Source organism: Oncorhynchus gorbuscha, linkage group LG02 (assembly GCF_021184085.1).
Source record: "Oncorhynchus gorbuscha isolate QuinsamMale2020 ecotype Even-year linkage group LG02, OgorEven_v1.0, whole genome shotgun sequence".
In the NCBI taxonomy this organism is placed as follows: Eukaryota; Metazoa; Chordata; class Actinopteri; order Salmoniformes; family Salmonidae; genus Oncorhynchus; species Oncorhynchus gorbuscha.
In genome coordinates this window covers 1,437,021-1,456,644 of record NC_060174.1, presented here as the reverse complement: position 1 = coordinate 1,456,644, position 19,624 = coordinate 1,437,021, and the positions used below count along the sequence as shown (strand labels likewise).

Genomic DNA, 19,624 nt, shown 5'->3' with positions numbered 1-19,624 from the left:
AAATAAAATTTAATTTGATTTTTTAACCACTAGGCTACCCTACCACCTCTACACTCTAACCACTAGGCTACCCTACCACCTCTACACTCTAACCACTAGGCTACCCTACCGCCTCTACACTCTAACCACTAGGCTACCCTACCGCCTCTACACTCTAACCACTAGGCTACCCTGCCCCCTCTACACTCTAACCACTAGGCTACCCTACCACCTCTACACTCTAACCACTAGGCTACCCTACCGCCTCTACACTCTAACCACTAGGCTAACACTACTTAGATGGGAATTCTCTATACCCCCTTCTCATGCTCTTTGGATTAAATCTGTTTTGAATTTCATAGTTGGAAAAAATTCAACACACTCAACGGGTCTGAAGACAAATTCTATGCAATGTGGGTTCCCTTCATTTCTAATGTTAAACGGCTACATTTCCCTGCAGTTCCAGAGTGATGTACAGTATATGTGTATATTGGTGATGTAAGAGGCCTGGTATGTGTATAAATCAAATCAAATTTTATTGGTCACATACACATGGTTAGCAGATGTTAATGCGAGTGTAGTGAAATGCTTGTGCTTCTAGTTCCGACCATTCAGTAAAATCTTACAAGTAATCTAACAATTTCCCAACAACTACCTTATACACACAAGTGTAAAGGGATGAATAAGAATATGTACATATAAATATATGGATGAGCGATGGCCGAATGGCATAGGCAAGATGCAGTAGATGGTATAGAGTACAGTATATACATATGAGATGAGTAATGTAGGTTATGTAAACATTATATAAAGTGACATTGTTTGAAGTGATACATTTATTAGAGCCAATTTTTAATTATTAAAGTGGCTAGAGATTTGAGTCAGTATGTTGACAGCAGGCACTCAATGTTAGTGATGGCTGTTTAACAGTCTGATGGCCTTGAGATTGAAAAACAGCTTCTGTCTCTCGGTTCCTGCTTTGATGCACCTGTACTGACCTCGCCTTCTGGGTGGTAGCAGGGTGAACAGGCAGTGGCTCGGGTGGTTGTTGTCCTTGATGATCTTTATGGCCTTCCTGTGACATCGGGTGGTGTAGGTGTCCTGGAGGGCAGGTAGTTTGCCCCCGGTTATGCGTTGTGCAGACCTCACTACCCTCTGGAGAGCCTTACGGTTGTGGGCGGAGCAGTTGCCGTACCAGGCAGTGTGGTCCTTCTGTAGCTCAGTTGGTAGAGCATGGCACTTGTAACGCCAGGGTAGTGGGTTCGATTCCCGGGACCACCCATAAGTAGAATGTATGCACACATGACTGTAAGTCGCTTTGGATAAAAGCGTCTGCTAAATGGCATATACTACTATACTACTATACAGCCCGACAGGATGCTCTCGATTGTGCACCTGTAAAAGTTTGTGAGTGTTTTCGGTGACAAGCCAAATTTCTTCAGCCTCCTGAGGTTGAAGAGGTGCTACTGTGCCTTCTTCACCACGCTGTCTGTGTGGGTGGACCAATTCAGTTTGTCCGTAATGTGTACGTCGAAAAACTTTCCACCTTCTCTACTACTGACCCACCGATGTGGATAGGGGGGTGCTCAGATTGGTTGAACAGACCTGAGCACAGGCGTTTCCTGTTTTAGTTTCTGTCTATAGGCTGGGTGCAACAAAATGGAGTCGTGGTCAGATTGGTCGAAACGAGGGAGGGCCTTGTATGCGTCGCGGAAGTTAGAGTAACAGTGATCCAGGCTTTTGCCAGCCCGGGTCACGCATTCGATATGCTGATAAATGATGAAATCTTGTTTTCAGATTAGCCTTGTTAAAATCCCCAGCTACAATAAATGCAGCCTCAGGATATGTGGTTTCCAGTTTACATAGAGTCCAATGAAGGTCTTTCAGGGCCGTCGAGGTGTCTGCTTGGGGGATGTACACAACTGATTATAATCTAAGATAATTCTCTTGGTAGATAATGCCGTCGGTATTTGATTGTGAGGAATTCTAGGTCAGGTTGTAACGGTTTTGACTTGAGGTTATTATTTATAGGGGTGCCAGGTAGGTTGTGCCTACCAGAAAAAACATTGGTTTCTCCTTTTAGTTTGGGTGGGAATGAGTCCCATCTGGTCCGTCAAGTCTACACCAATACAAAGGACTTATGTAAAAGTCAGGATGGAAATAAACTTTTCATAAACCCTTAAAACATTGGAAAGAACTTCAAAAACAACTATACTCTTTTGCGTGGGTTGTATTAACAACATCAATGATTACACACACATATAATAATATAACACAATGAGTTCTGGTTCCTCCAGAAATGTCCTGTACCTCGGGCCTAAAAAGAGTCCAGCCCGGTAGAGTTCAGGGAACTCAAGTGACTTCTGTCACGCAACGTTCATTCCGTGTAGCATAAACACATAATTAAACATACCATCAATATAACAATAATTTTACCACAGAACTTTAAAGCGTATCAACTCTTACTAAGTCCTCAACTACAACTAACTACATAAATCATCACAGTATACCTCACATCAAAACAAATGAAATACCGTATACAAAAAGGTGGTAGTCAGTCGGTCAGTCAGACAATCCAATCCGCCAGCAGATCTCCAGCGGAGAAAAGCCACGGAGAACGGAGAGGTGTCGTCCACGGACGCAAAGAGTGGATCCCATCCTGGGTAAACTCTCTTAGGCTACAAAACACACGTTTAACGGCAACAAACAAACGGAATAGAGAAGCTCCGGGAACTGAGGGTTGAACACATCCTCAGTCACATCTCCATCACAACCCCACTTTTGCGCAGCTGATACTGGCTATTTAATTGGGAATTAAAGGGAAAGCGCCCTATTGGAAGGAGCTGCACTGAGACGGTTCAGAAAAATTCAGGGCCGTCACAAGGTGAACAAAAGGACTTGAGTTCCTGTATGTTGTTATGATCACACCACAGCTCGTTAAACATAAGGCACACACCCCTCTTCTTACCAGAGAGATGTTTGTTTCTGTCGGTGCGATGCGTGAAGAAACCAGGTGGCTGCACCGACTCTGATAACGTATCCCTAGTGAGCCATGTTGAAACCAGGTGGCTGCACCGACTCTGATAACGTATCCCGAGCCATGTTGAAACCAGGTGGCTGTACAGACTCTGATAACGTATCCCGAGCCATGTTGAAACCAGGTGGCTGTACCGACTGTGATGACGTATCCCGAGCCATGTTGAAACCAGGTGGCTGTACCGACTGTGATGACGTATCCCGAGCCATGTTGAAACCAGGTGGCTGTACCGACTGTGATAACGTATCCCGAGCCATATTGAAACCAGGTGGCTGTACCGACTGTGATAACGTATCCCGAGCCATGTTGAAACCAGGTGGCTGTACCGACTGTGACAACGTATCCCGAGCCATGTTGAAACCAGGTGGCTGTACCGACTGTGATAACGTATCCCGAGCCATGTTGAAACCAGGTGGCTGTACCGACTGTGATAACGTATCCCGAGCCATGTTGAAACCAGGTGGCTGTACCGACTGTGACAACGTATCCCGAGCCATGTTGAAACCAGGTGGCTGTACCGACTGTGATGACGTATCCCGAGCCATGTTGAAACCAGGTGGCTGTACCGACTGTGATAACGTATCCCGAGCCATATTGAAACCAGGTGGCTGTACCGACTGTGATAACGTATCCCGAGCCATGTTGAAACCAGGTGGCTGTACCGACTGTGACAACGTATCCCGAGCCATGTTGAAACCAGGTGGCTGTACCGACTGTGATAACGTATCCCGAGCCATGTTGAAACCAGGTGGCTGTACCGACTGTGATAACGTATCCCGAGCCATGTTGAAACCAGGTGGCTGTACCGACTGTGATAACGTATCCCTAGTGAGCCATGTTGAAACCAGGTGGCTGTACCGACTCTGATAACGTATCCCTAGTGAGCCATGTTGAAACCAGGTGGCTGTACCGACTGTGATAACGTATCCCGAGCCATATTGAAACCAGGTGGCTGTACCGACTGTGATAACGTATCCCGAGCCATATTTCTGTGAAACAGAGAATGTTACAATCTCTGATGTCTCTCTGGATGACAACCCTTGCTTGGATTTCGTCTACCTTGTTGTCAAGAGACTGGACATTGGCGAGTAGTATACTCGGGAGCATACGATGTGTGGGCGATGTGCCCGTCTACGGAACCTGACCAGAAGACTGCTCTGTCTGCCCCTTCTGCGGCGCCGTTGTTTTGGGTTGCCTACTGGGATCAGATCCATTGTCCTGGGTAGTGGTCCGAACAGAGGATCCGCTTCGGGAAAGTCGTATTCCTGGTCGTAATGTTGGTAAGTTGACGTTGCTCTTATATATGTTGGTAAGTTGACGTTGCTCTTATATCTTCCGGTTCCGGTTGGAGCGAGTGGTCGCATCTGCACTTCGCTCCAACGGGTAGTATAACTTTTTCATTATATTTCATTATATCACAACGGTTTGATTTGTCTTATCTTAGCAATTTCTTCTCAGCTAGCTACATAGCCGTCTTTGTATCAAAGATAATTGCGTAATTATCGTATTTCGCCGTCCTAACGTAGTCTTCACTAGCCAGCTAGCTAACGTCCACTGATTAGCTGCACTGGAGAAACTATTACACTCAACTGAACGACTTGATTAGTTTAGTGTTAGTTTAGTTTAGTTTAGTGTTAGTTTAGTTTAGTGTTAGCTAGCTACATAGCTGTCTTTGCTGTCTTCGTATCATCGTATCCAAGATAATTGTGTTGTTTAGGTTTAGAGTGTGTAGTCTTAGAGTGATTATCTTAATTTACCGAGGTTAGCTAGCCAGCTATTTGTCGTCCTTAACGTAGGTGACTCTGCTAGCTAGCCAACGCTACATAGCTGTCTTTGCTCTCGTATCCAAGATAATAGCTTAGCCAACCAGCTATTTGTCCCTTAACGTAGGTGACTCTTCTAGCCAACGCTAGCCAACGTATAGAACTCAACTACCCGGTCGCATTCACAGGTAGTATCACATTTTCACTTCATTTCATTACAGTACAACGGTTTGATTTGTTTGATCGTAGCTAGCTACTTAGCTAGCTACATAGCCGTCTTTGTATCAAAGATAATTGTGTAGTCTAGAGCGATTTTCTAGGTTCGCTAGCCATCTATTGTCGTTCTTTTAACGCAACGTAACGTAAACAACACTGCTAGCTAGCCTGCTAGCCCCGAATAGCAACACTGCAGAAACTATTACACTCAACGGAACGACTTGATTAGTGTAGTGTCAACAACGCACCCACTGCCAGCTGGCCTACTTCAGCAGTACTGTATCATTTTAATCATTTTAGTCAATAAGATTCTTGCTACGTAGCTTAACTTTCTGAACATTCGAGACGTGTAGTCCACTTGTCATTCCAATCTCCTTTGCATTAGCGTAGCCTCTTCTGTAGCCTGTCAACTATGTGTCTGTTTATCCCTGTTCTCTCCTCTCTGCACAGACCATACAAACGCTCCTCACCGCGTGGCCGCGGCCACCCTACTCTGGTGGTCCCAGCGCGCACGACCCACGTGGAGTTCCAGGTCTCCGGTAGCCTCTGGAACTGCCAATCTGCGGTCAACAAGGCAGAGTTCATCTCAGCCTATGCCTCCCTCCAGTCCCTCGACTTCTTGGCACTGACGGAAACATGGATCACCACAGACAACACTGCTACTCCTACTGTCGCTCTCTCTTCGTCCGCCCACGTGTTCTCGCACACCCCGAGAGCGTCTGGTCAGCGGGGTGGTGGCACCGGGATCCTCATCTCTCCCAAGTGGTCATTCTCTCTTTCTCCCCTTACCCATCTGTCTATCGCCTCCTTTGAATTCCATGCTGTCACAGTTACTAGCCCTTTCAAGCTTAACATCCTTATCATTTATCGCCCTCCAGGTTCCCTCTGAGAGTTCATCAATGAGCTTGATGCCTTGATAAGCTCCTTTCCTGAGGACGGCTCACCTCTCACAGTTCTGGGCGACTTTAACCTCCCCACGTCTACCTTTGACTCTTTCCTCTCTGCCTCCTTCTTTCCACTCCTCTCCTCTTTTGACCTCACCCTCTCACCTTCCCCCTACTCACAAGGCAGGCAATACGCTCGACCTCATCTTTACTAGATGCTGTTCTTCCACTAACCTCATTGCAACTCCCCTCCAAGTCTCCGACCACTGCCTTGTATCCTTTTCCCTCTCGCTCTCATCCAACACCTCCCACACTGCCCCTACTCGGATGGTATCGCGCCGTCCCAACCTTCGCTCTCTCTCCCCCGCTACTCTCTCCTCTTCCATCCTATCATCTCTTCCCTCCGCTCAAACCTTCTCCCACCTATCTCCTGATTCTGCCTCCTCAACCCTCCTCTCCTCCCTCTCTGCATCCCTTGACTCTCTATGTCCCCTATCCTCCAGGCCGGCTCGGTCCTCCCCTCCCGCTCCGTGGCTCGATGACTCATTGCGAGCTCACAGAACAGGGCTCCGGGCAGCCGAGCGGAAATGGAGGAAAACTCGCCTCCCTGCGGACCTGGCATCCTTTCACTCCCTCCTCTCTATATTTTCCTCCTCTGTCTCTGCTGCTAAAGCCACTTTCTACCACGCTAAATTCCAAGCATCTGCCTCTAACCCTAGGAAGCTCTTTGCACCTTCTCCTCCCTCCTGAATCCTCCGCCCCCTCCCCCCTCCTCCCTCTCTGCAGATGACTTCGTCAACCATTTTGAAAAGAAGGTCGACGACATCCGATCCTCGTTTGCTAAGTCAAACGACACCGCTGGTTCTGCTCACACTGCCCTACCCTGTGCTCTGACCTCTTTCTCCCCTCTCTCTCCAGATGAAATCTCGCGTCTTGTGACGGCCGGCCGCCCAACAACCTGCCCGCTTGACCCTATCCCCTCCTCTCTTCTCCAGACCATTTCCGGAGACCTTCTCCCTTACCTCACCTCGCTCATCAACTCATCCCTGACCGCTGGCTACGTCCCTTCCGTCTTCAAGAGAGCGAGAGTTGCACCCCTTCTGAAAAAACCTACACTCGATCCCTCCGATGTCAACAATTACAGACCAGTATCCCTTCTTTCTTTTCTCTCCAAAACTCTTGAACGTGCCGTCCTTGGCCAGCTCTCCCGCTATCTCTCTCTGAATGACCTTCTTGATCCAAATCAGTCAGGTTTCAAGACTAGTCATTCAACTGAGACTGCTCTCCTCTCTGTATCACGGAGGCGCTCCGCACTGCTAAAGCTAACTCTCTCTCCTCTGCTCTCATCCTTCTAGATCTATCGGCTGCCTTCGATACTGTGAACCATCAGATCCTCCTCTCCACCCTCTCCGAGTTGGGCATCTCCGGCGCGGCCCACGCTTGGATTGCGTCCTACCTGACAGGTCGCTCCTACCAGGTGGCGTGGCGAGAATCTGTCTCCTCACCACGCGCTCTCACCACTGGTGTCCCCCAGGGCTCTGTTCTTGGCCCTCTCCTATTCTCACTATACACCAAGTCACTTGGCTCTGTCATAACCTCACATGGTCTCTCTTATCATTGCTATGCAGACGACACACAATTAATCTTCTCCTTTCCCCCTTCTGATGACCAGGTGGCGAATCGCATCTCTGCATGTCTGGCAGACATATCAGTGTGGATGACGGATCACCACCTCAAGCTGAACCTCGGCAAGACGGAGCTGCTCTTCCTCCCGGGGAAGGACTGCCCGTTCCATGATCTCGCCATCACGGTTGACAACTCCATTGTGTCCTCCTCCCAGAGCGCCAAGAACCTTGGCGTGATCCTGGACAACACCCTGTCGTTCTCAACTAACATCAAGGCGGTGGCCCGTTCCTGTAGGTTCATGCTCTACAACATCCGCAGAGTACGACCCTGCCTCACACAGGAAGCGGCGCAGGTCCTAATCCAGGCACTTGTCATCTCCCGTCTGGATTACTGCAACTCGCTGTTGGCTGGGCTCCCTGCCTGTGCCATTAAACCCCTTCAACTCATCCAGAACGCCGCAGCCCGTCTGGTGTTCAACCTTCCCATGTTCTCTCACGTCACCCCGCTCCTCCGTTCTCTCCACTGGCTTCCAGTTGAAGCTCGCATCCGCTACAAGACCATGGTGCTTGCCTACGGAGCTGTGAGGGGAACGGCACCTCAGTACCTCCAGGCTCTGATCAGGCCCTACACCCAAACAAGGGCACTGCGTTCATCCACCTCTGGCCTGCTCGCCTCCCTACCACTGAGGAAGTACAGCTCCCGCTCAGCCCAGTCAAAACTGTTCGCTGCCCTGGCCCCCCAATGGTGGAACAAACTCCCTCACGACGCCAGGACAGCGGAGTCAATCACCACCTTCCGGAGACACCTGAAACCCCACCTCTTTAAGGAATACCTAGGATAGGTTAAGTAATCCCTCTCACCCCACCCCCCCTAAGTTTTAGATGCACTATTGTTAAGTGACTGTCCCACTGGATGTCATAAGGTGAATGCACCAATTTGTAAGTCGCTCTGGATAAGAGCGTCTGCTAAATGACTTAAATGTAATGTAAATATATCCAATAGTTCTTCCCAGCTGTATGTAATACGACTTAAGAGTTCCTTGGGTAACAACAGTGTAATAATAAATACCTAAAAAAATATATACACTGCATAATTTCCTAAGAATGCGAAGCCAGGCGGCCATCTGTCTGCGCCTATCCTTGCGGTATAGACGACACCTCGGATGTTGAGGACTGTATTATCTGTGCTTGTTAACAACTGTATTGAAAACCCTTCTATTTTCTATGTCTCACTGTGTTTTGCTGTATTGTTGTTTTATATTACTACCAAATAACTTACAAGTGCAATTATTTTGTAAATACTGGTGTTGTAAATTCAATAAACAAAGTAAAAAATATATTTTTTCAATAGTTAAGAAAAATCAACAAAAACATGCCCATTTGAAAAATAAGCCAGGAGTTTTTTGACCCAGAATAAAGATGACTTTCGAGTAGTAAGACATGTATAAAAGCAACAGATACCATTAATAAGACAGGGGCGTTTACGGGGGGGTAATTAAGGATGACATCCTCTTCTGCAAACCACTGGATACCAGGACAACAGGAGAGGATATTTTTTTTAAGTTTATGTGGTTGTAGAATTGTACACTGAGGATATTTTGCTGAAATATTGTCCCATTTAGTGAATTTTTATTTATTTATTTGTTTATTTTTTTACCTTTATTTAACCAGGCAAGTCAGTTAAGAACAAATTCTTATTTTCAATGACGGCCTAGGAACAGTGGGTTAACTGCCTGTTCAGGGAGAGAATGACAGATTTGTACCTTGTCAGCACGGGGATTTGAACTTGCAACCTTCCGGTTACTAGCCCAACGCCCCAGGGCGGCAGAACTATATCCAATGTGCGGGACAACATTGAGGCGATGATTAAGAAGTTGGAGCTGTCTGCATTAAAACTTGTTAGGACTCGGGTCATTTTTTCAGAATTTCTGCCTGACTGACGGGCCCAAAGTAAACCTCCTGTTACTCAGTCCCAGAAGCCAGGATATAATTGGTACCATTGGATAGAAAACACTGAAGTTTGTAGAAATGTTACAATAATGTACGAGACTAAAACACAATTGATATGGTAGAAGAGAATCCAAAAGAAAGAACAACCAAATTTTCTTTTTTTTTTCGAGATCCCTCTTACAATGGAAAGCTATGGGTCCCAGGCTCTTACAATGGAAAGCTATGGGTCCCATGCTCTTACAATGGAAAGCTATGGGTCCCATGCTCTTACAATGGAAAGCTATGGGTCCCAGGCTCTTACAATGGAAAGCTATGGGTCCCAGGCTCTTACAATGGAAAGCTATGGGTCCCAGGCTCTTACAATGGAAAGCTATGGGTCCCATGGAAAGCTCCCAGGCTCTTACAATGGAAAGCTATGGGTCCCATGCTCTTACAATGGAAAGCTATGGGTCCCATGCTCTTACAATGGAAAGCTATGGGTCCCATGCTCTTACAATGGAAAGCTATGGGTCCCATGCTCTTACAATGGAAAGCTATGGGTCCTATGCAATTCCAGCTCCCAGATTGCAATTCCTATGGCTTCCACTAGATGTCAACAGTCTGTTCAAAGTTTTAGGCTTATTTCTTCCAAAACAAGGAAGAATTGAGTTGAATTGAGTTTTGGTACTCACAGTTGGAAATCAGTCTCTGGCGTGTGATGAAGAGGACGCACACTTGCTAATTTTACTTTTTTATTGAACAAACTTTTTCCATATGAAACATTATAGTTCATTTACATTTTAGGGTACGTGAGGATTGACTAGAAACGTAGTTTGACTGGTCCGCAGTTCTAGGAAGCTGGGTACCACCCGTCTGAGGTTGATTGTTAAATGTATAGTCTCACCAGGTCTAGGAAGCTGGGGACCACCCGTCTGATGTTGTTAAATGTATAGTCTCACCAGGTCTAGGAAGCTGGGGACCACCCGTCTGATGTTGTTAAATGTATAGTCTCACCAGGTCTAGGAAGCTGGGGACCACCCGTCTGATGTTGTTAAATGTATAGTCTCACCAGGTCTAGGAAGCTGGGGACCACCCGTCTGATGTTGTTAAATGTTGTTAAATGTATGTTGTTAAATGTCTCACCAGGTCTAGGAAGCTGGGGACCACCCGTCTGATGTTGTTAAATGTATAGTCTCACCAGGTCTAGGAAGCTGGGGACCACCCGTCTGATGTTGTTAAATGTATAGTCTCACCAGGTCTAGGAAGCTGGGGACCACCCGTCTGATGTTGTTAAATGTATAGTCTCACCAGGTCTAGGAAGCTGGGGACCACCTGTCTGAGGTTAAATGTATAGTCTCACCAGGTCTAGGAAGCTGGGGACCACCCGTCTGATGTTGTTAAATGTATAGTCTCACCAGGTCTAGGAAGCTGCAGACAACACGTCTCTGTTTGAGGTTGGTCTCTCCATCCAGGGTAGCTGTCTCGATGTGGACCAGGCGGTCCGGGTCGCTGGAACTGAGCAGTAGAACATCTGCAGGCAGGATCTCATTACAGCGCAGTCTAATGAAATCCCCAACACGCGCCTCCTTCCAGAACCGCTCTATGTACTGGTTCTCTGGCCTAGAGGAAGAAGACAGGGGACAGTTATCCATATGGCCTGTTATTATGAATTGAAAACTGGTCAATGTGTGGAGAAATTCTGGATACAAATAAGACAAACTTCAACATTTAAGAATTAAACAATGTTTAAGAGAGAGAGACCAAAACGACTCTTCATAATAATCAAATCAAACTTTGTCACATGTGCCAAAAACAACAAGTGTCGACTTTACCTTGAAATGCTTACTTACAAGCCCTTAACCAACAGTCAGTGCAGTTCAAGAAGAAAATATTTACCAAGTAGACTAAAACAAAGTAATAATAAAAAGTAACACAATAAGAAAAACAATAACGAGGCTAAATACCGTTACAGAGTCAATAAGGAGGCTTTATACAGGGGGCACCGGTACAGAGTCAATAAGGAGGCTTTATACAGGGTATTACGGTACAGAGTCAATGTGGAGGCTATATAACAGGGTATTACGGTACAGAGTCAATGTGGAGGCTATATACAGGGTATTACGGTACAGAGTCAATGTGGAGGCTATATACAGGGTATTACGGTACAGAGTCAATGTGGAGGCTATATACAGGGTATTACGGTACAGAGTCAATGTGGAGGCTATATACAGGGGGTACCGATACAGAGTCAGTGTGGAGGCTATATACAGGGTATTACGGTACAGAGTCAATGTGGAGGCTATATACAGGGGGTACCGATACAGAGTCAGTGTGGAGGCTATATACAGGGTATTACGGTACAGAGTCAATGTGGAGGCTATATACAGGGGGTACCGATACAGAGTCAGTGTGGAGGCTATATACAGGGTATTACGGTACAGAGTCAATGTGGAGGCTATATACAGGGGGTACCGATACAGAGTCAGTGTGGAGGCTATATACAGGGTATTACGGTACAGAGTCAATGTGGAGGCTATATACAGGGGGTACCGATACAGAGTCAGTGTGGAGGCTATATACAGGGTATTACGGTACAGAGTCAATGTGGAGGCTATATACAGGGGGTACCGATACAGAGTCAGTGTGGAGGCTATATACAGGGTATTACGGTACATAGTCAATGTGGAGGCTATATACAGGGGGTACCGATACAGAGTCAATGTGGAGGCTATATACAGGGGGTACCAGTACAGAGTCAATGTGGAGGCTATATACAGGGGGCACCGGTACAGAGTCAATGTGGAGGCTATATACAGGGGATACCGGTACAGAGTCAATGTGGAGGCTATATACAGGGGGTACCAGTACAGAGTCAATGTGGAGGCTATATACAGGGGGCACCGGTACAGAGTCAATGTGGAGGCTATATACAGGGGGTACCGGTACAGAGTCAATGTGGAGGCTATATACAGGGGGCAACGGTACAGAGTCAATGTGGAGGCTATATACAGGGGTACCAGTACAGAGTCAATGTGGAGGCTATATACAGGGGTACCGGTACAGAGTCAATGTGGAGGCTATATACAGGGGTACCAGTACAGAGTCAATGTGGAGGCTATATACAGGGGCACCGGTACAGAGTCAATGTGGAGGCTATATACAGGGGGTACCGGTACAGAGTCAATGTGGAGGCTATATACAGGGGGTACCGGTACAGAGTCAATGTGGAGGCTATATACAGGGGGTACCGGTACAGAGTCAATGTGGAGGCTATATACAGGGGGCACCGATACAGAGTCAATGTGGAGGCTATATACAGGGGGTACCGGTACAGAATCAATGTGGAGGCTATATACAGGGGTACCGGTACAGAGTCAATGTGGAGGCTATATACAGAGGTGGAGGCTATATACAGGGGGTACCAGTACAGAGTCAATGTGGAGGCTATATACAGGGGGTACCAGTACAGAGTCAATGTGGAGGCTATATACAGGGGGTACCAGTACAGAGTCAATGTGGAGGCTATATATTCTGAGGTTGGTATCTCTAATGAAGTTATCCTCTGCAGCAGAAGATGGCATATCCCATCTGATTCATGCAGTCTCTTCTGAACAGTTGATGTTGACATGTGTCTGTTACTTGAACTCTGTGAATCATCTATTTGGGCTGCAATTTCTGAGGCTGGTAACTCTAATGAACTTATCCTCTGCAGCAGAGGTAACTTCCTCTGAAGGCAGAAGGCAGGGTCGATTTGACTGCCCGGAGTCTTTGTCTGCAGGACAGAGAACTGGACAGAAAACCCTCCCTCTCGTTCGTTCTTCCCACCTTCCCTCCTCAACCTTCCCTCCTCAACCTTCCCCTCCCTAACAGCGGAAGGGTGAGGAGGGGGATTTACCCCTCCCCTGGTAACTCCCCCTCCTCACCCCTCCCCTGGTAACTCCCCCTCCTCACCCCTCCCCTGGTAACTCCCCCTCCTCACCCCTCCCCTGGTAACTCCCCCTCCTCACCCCTCCCATGGTAACTCCCCCTCCTCACCCCTCCCATGGTAACTCCCCCTCCTCACCCCTCCCATGGTAACTCCCCCTCCTCAAATCAGAGTTATTTTTATGTGCTCTAGATATACTCAGTTTTTCCTGCATTCAATACTAATTTCAGGTCAATAACATTGTTCTGTAATACATTGAAGGCAGACTGTAGTTCAGATAGAGGTCAACCTTGGGGTCAAACACAACAGTATCATCAGCATACAAGTGGAGATAAAACGTTTTTTATTTTTTTACAGACAAGTAAACGGTAAAAAGTACAGGATCCAGAATGGCCTCCGTCAGGTCACCTTTCGCAATATCCAGAAAACCTGGTTTAACACCATCAGTAGATACACATCGAGTTGTACATCTGTCATTATTAAACCAACTCAACGTAACAGAGTGGTTCAAGTCAAAAAACATGTTTTATAAATTGTACAACTGCTGATGAAACTAACACTGTAAAAGTGTGATTCTTTTGTAATCAGTGTCATTTCCTAATAGTTGCGGTTTCAAAATAGAATCTACATAGGACCTTCTAATCAGCAGTTTTTGAATGGGCGGGAGTTGTTTGTTTATGGTGACATCACCACTCTGTAAATGGATTAATAGACCAATAACAAACAGCGTTCCAAACCACACTGACAATAGCAGACAGTTTTTGGTTTTCCCAGCCCACTCAGACCACTCCCATGCAGTACTAGTCTTGCTAAAAAAAAAAAAAAAAAAGAAGCTAATTTTTTTCCCCCATTTTAATGGAAATCTATTACAATAAGATACTTGATTGTTACCCAAAATTGATTTTGATACGGATATTTAACTTTTTTTTTTAAACACTGCATTGTGGCATTTTAAAGAAAACTGGGCAAATACGCAGAAAATATTCAGCATTCTTGTTTCTCTGGAACTTGCAACTGTCTGAACTCCAGCCAAGGAAAACAGGCTGTAATATCAAACCAGGAATTGATATCAAACCAAATCAAAACAGCTGTGATCGTTTATATAAACGGATCTAAAAGCAACACAGCATTGGGTAACAATGTCATGCATCAACACCTGCTTGAGTCTGGTCCTCAACAAGAAAGGTATTTCTATTGTCACTGGAAAGCTACTAGGTATCCTGATTAAGTCTTTCTAGAATTCAGTCAGTGTGTTACTCAATAAATAAATCAGGAGTGAAAATGTGCTTAACAAGTCACATAATGAGTTGCATAATAGTTTTGAACAACTCTCTGTACCCCACACATACATATTATTGTAAGGTCCCTCAGTCAAGCAGTGAATTTCAAACACAGATTCAACACAGTTGCCAGAGAAGAAGGAACCCGCTCAGCGATTTCACCATGAGGCCAATGGTAACTTTAAAACAGTTACAGAGTTCAATGGCTGTGATAGAACACTGAGGATGGATCAACAACATTACTCCACAATACTAACCTACTTGACAGAGTGAAGATAAGAACGTCTATACAGAATAAAATTATTCCAAAACATGCATCCTGTTTGCAGTAAGGCACTAAAGTAATACCGTAAAACATTTGGTAAAGCAATTCACTATTTGTCCTGAATATAAAGTGTTTGGGGCAACTCCAATATAACACATGTCACTGAGTACCACTCTCTCCATAATTTCAAGCATAGTGGTGGCTGCATCATGTTATGGGTATGTTTGTAATCATTAAGAACTGGGGAGTTTTTCAGGATAAAAAGAAACGGAATGGAGCTCAGCTCAGGGCAAATCCTAGAGGAAAACCTGGTTCAGTCTGCTTTCCACCAGACACTAGGAGATTAATTCACCTTTCAGCAGGACAATAACCTCAAACACAAGGCCAAATCTACATTGGAGTTGCTTACCAAGAAGACAGTGAATGTTTGAGAGGCCTAGTTACAGTTGACTTAAATCTGCTTGAAAATCTATGGCAAAACTTCATAATGGTTGGATAGCAATGACCAACTTCACAGAGCGTTAAGAACTTAGAAAATAATACAAATGGGCAAATGTTGCACAATACAGGCTCTCACAATACGTACCCAGAAACACTCACAGCTGTAACCACTGCCAAAAGGTGATTCTGACATGTAGACAGTCAGGTGGTTGAACATTTATCTGATCAAGATGTGTTTATACATTTTTTTTTTTATGTTAGAATTAATATCTTACACTGAGTATTTTGTCGTTAACAAAAAAAAATGACAATGAAATCCATTTTAATCCCACTTTGTAAACAACATCAAAATCAAGGGACGTGAACAATTATAACAAATGGAGATACAGCGCATTTTTTAAGTATTCAGACCCCTTGGCTTTTTCCATGTTTTGTTACGTTACAACCTTATTCTAAAAACAAATTGTTTTAAATATGTTTTAACTCAAATCTACACACAAAACCCTGTAATTACAAAGCAAAAACAGGATTAGAATTAATTGCAATTAAATATATATATATATATATACCATCACCGTAGTGATGGTGCCAGGTTTCTTCCAGACGTGACACTTGGCATTCAGGCCAAAGAGTTCAATCTTGGTTTCAACAGACCGGAGAATCTTGTTTGTCATGGTCTGAGTCTTTAGGTGCCTTTTGACAAACTCCAAGTGGGCTGTCATGTGGCTTTTACTGAGGAGTTGCTTCCGTCTGGCCACCCTACCATAAAGGCCTGATTGGTGGAGTGCTGCAGAGATGGTTGTCATTCTGGAAAGTTCTCCCATCTCCCACAGAGGAACTCTGGAGCTCTGTCAGAGAGACCATTGGGGTTCTTGCCCACCTCACCTGACCAAGACCCTTCTCCCCCAATTGCTCAGTTTGGCCGAGCAGCCAGCTCTAGGAAGAGTCTTGGTGGTTCAAACTTCTTCCATTTAAGAATGACGGAGGCCACTGTGTTCTTGAAGACATTTAACGCTGCAGAAATGTTTTCGTACCCTTCCACAGATCTGTGCCTCGACACAATCCTGTCTCGGGTGTTCTACGGAGAATTTCTTCATTCTTGGACCTCATGGCTTGGTTTTTGCTCTGACATGCACTGTCAACTTTGGGATCTTATATAGACAGGTGTGTGCCTTTTCATGTCCAATCAATTGAATTTTCCTCAGGTGGACTCCAATCAAGTTGTAGAAACATCTCAAGGATGATCAATGGAAACAGGATGCACAGAGCTCAATTTCGAGTCTCATCACAAATGGTCTGAATATTTATGTAAATAAGGTATTTTGGTTTTATATTCTTTATACAAAAAGGTCATCGTCTTTTTATATAAAGGTTACCGCCTTCTCATTACGGGGTATTGTGTGTAGATTGATGAGGGGAAAAATAATTTTATAAATTTTATAATAAGGCTGTAACGTAACAACATGTGGAAAAAGTTAAGGTCTGAATACCTTCTGAATGCAGTGTAAATACTGTAGGTTACTAAACATTAAGAACACCTTCTGTCTCCATGACAGACTGACCAGGTGAATCCAGGTGAAAGATCCCTTATTGACGTCACTTGTTAAATCCACTTCAATCAGTGTAGATGAAGGGGAGGAGACATGTAGATGAAGGGGAGGAGACATGTAGATGAAGGGGAAGAGACATGTAGATGAAAGGGGGAGGAGACAGATTAAAGAAGGATTTTTAATCCTTGAGACAATTGAGACATGGATTGTGTACGTGTGCCATTCAGAGGGTGAATGGGCAAGACTAAAGATTTGAGTGCCGGTGCACCGGTTTGTGTGTGTCAAGAACTGCAACGCTGCTGGGTTTTTCCACACTCAACAGTTTCCTGTGTGTATAAAGAATGGTCCACCACCCAAAGGACAACCAGCCAACTTGACAACTGTGGGAAGCATTGGAGTCAACATGGACCAGCATCCCTGTGGAATGCTTTCAACACCTTGCAGAGTCCATGCCACAACGAATTGAGGCTGTTCTGACGTCAAACAGGGGGGGGCAACTCAATATTAGGAAGGTCTAAATCAAAACCTGTTGGCTTAATCTGTGTCTGGGAAACCGACGATGTTTTGATATATGATCAAGTCTAAGCCAAGTCCGTGACTGGCTCCTAGCATCTCTAGTTTCCACTGGCTTTTATCAAGAACCAGGTGTCTGACAACAAAAACACTAAGCCAGGTCAGAGAGGCCACGAACCTCGGCCAGGTCAATCTGAAGTTATGAGGGAAAAAATAAGGGAAGAGGAGAAACATCCCGGCAGTAAGGGAAGGGGAGAAACATCCCGGCAGTAAGGGAAGGGGAGAAACATCCCTGCAGTAAGGGAAGGGGAGAAACATCCCGGCAGTAAGGGAAGGGGAGAAAGATCCCTGCAGTAAGGGAAGGGGAGAAACATCCCTGCAGTAAGGGAAGGGGAGAAACATCCCAGCAGTAAGGGAAGGGGAGAAACATCCCGGCGGGAAGGGGAGAAACATCCCGGCAGTAAGGGAAGGGGAGAAACATCCCGGCAGTAAGGGAAGGGGAGAAACATCCCGGCAGTAAGGGAAGGGGAGAAACATCCCGGCAGTAAGGGGAGAAACATCCCGGCATTAAGGGAAGGGGAGAAACATCCCAGCAGAAAGGGAAGAGGAGAAACATCCCGGCATTAAGGGAAGGGGAGAAACATCCCGGCAGTAAGGGAAGAGGAGAAACATCCCGGCAGTAAGGGAAGGGGAGAAACATCCCGGCAGTAAGGGGAGAAACATCCCGGCATTAAGGGAAGGGGAGAAACATCCCAGCAGAAAGGGAAGAGGAGAAACATCCCGGCATTAAGGGAATGACGTATAGTAAAGCATTTGTAAAAAAATTGCAATACAGAGTGGGAAAGAGTCCTTGTGTTTGGACAAGAAATAGACACTGCAGTAAATAAAACCTAATAAAAACATCTGTCTTGTCCAGGACCAGAGTCTACACAGACCAGGGCGCTATAGCCAATCAGAGACCAGAGTCTACACAGACCAGGGCGCTATAGCCAATCAGAGACCAGAGTCTACACAGACCAGGGCGCTATAGCCAATCAGAGACCAGAGTCTACTCAGACCAAGGCGCTATAGCCAATCAGAGACCAGAGTCTACACAGACCAGGGCGCTATAGCCAATCAGAGTTACAGTAGGCCTTTATACAAACAAGCCATTTGCCTCATGGGCCTGCCAACATTCACTTTGAACTGGACTGTGTGTTTACAGGCAGTAGAGCCTGTCATCATTCACTATGAACTGGACTGTGTGTTTACAGGAAGTAGGGCCTGCCAACATTCACTATGAACTGGACTGTGTGTTTACAGGCAGTAGGGCCTGTCATCATTCACTATGAACTGGACTGTGTGTTTACAGGCAGTAGGGCCTGTCATCATTCACTATGAACTGGACTGTGTGTTTACAGACAGTAGGGCCTGTCATCATTCACTATGAACTGGACTGTGTGTTTACAGGCAGTAGGACCTGTCATCATTCACTATGAACTGGACTGTGTGTTTACAGGCAGTAGGGCCTGTCATCATTCACTATGAACTGGACTGTGTGTTTACAGGCAGTAGGGCCTGTCATCATTCACTATGAACTGGACTGTGTGTTTACAGACAGTAGGGCCTGTCATCATTCACTATGAACTGGAATGTGTGTTTACAGGCAGTAGGACCTGTCATCATTCACTATGAACTGGAATGTGTGTTTACAGGAAGTAGGGCCTGTCATCATTCACTTTGAACTGGACTGTGTGTTTGGGAACTTCACAGTCCTATTGATCAAACAACCATGAAAAGGTCGGCTCTCTCTCCCTCAGTTATACACATCAACAACAACAAGATAAACAACTAATGTTAGCCAGCGCAAGATGAGCTAAAACCTAACGAGGGAACATTCACTTTTTAAGCTCAACTCAGCAAAAAAAGAAACCTCCCTTTTTCAGGACCCTGTCTTTCAAAGATAATTCATAAAAATCCAAATAACATCACAGATCTTCATTGTAAAGGGTTTAAACACTGTTTCCCAATGCTTGTTCAATAAACCATAAACTATTAATAAACATGCACTTGTGGAACGGTCGATAAGACACTAACAGCTGACAGACTGTAGGCAATTAAGGTCACAGAAAACTTAGGACACTGAAGAGGCCTTTCTACTGACTCTGAAAAACACCAAAAGAAAGATTCCCAGGGTCCCTGCTCATCTGCGTGAACGTGCCTTAGGCATGCTGCAAG

General features: G+C 45.6%; 1 protein-coding gene across 1 annotated transcript in view; it reads right to left on the bottom strand.

Moving 5' to 3' along the window:
• Nucleotides 1-19,624, bottom strand: part of atp10a (ATPase phospholipid transporting 10A) — a 139,859-nt gene that overhangs the window by 107,952 nt on the left and 12,283 nt on the right. Inside the window, 1 exon segment of the mRNA XM_046299581.1 lies at nucleotides 10,849-11,053. Coding sequence (XP_046155537.1) covers nucleotides 10,849-11,053 — 205 coding nt within the window.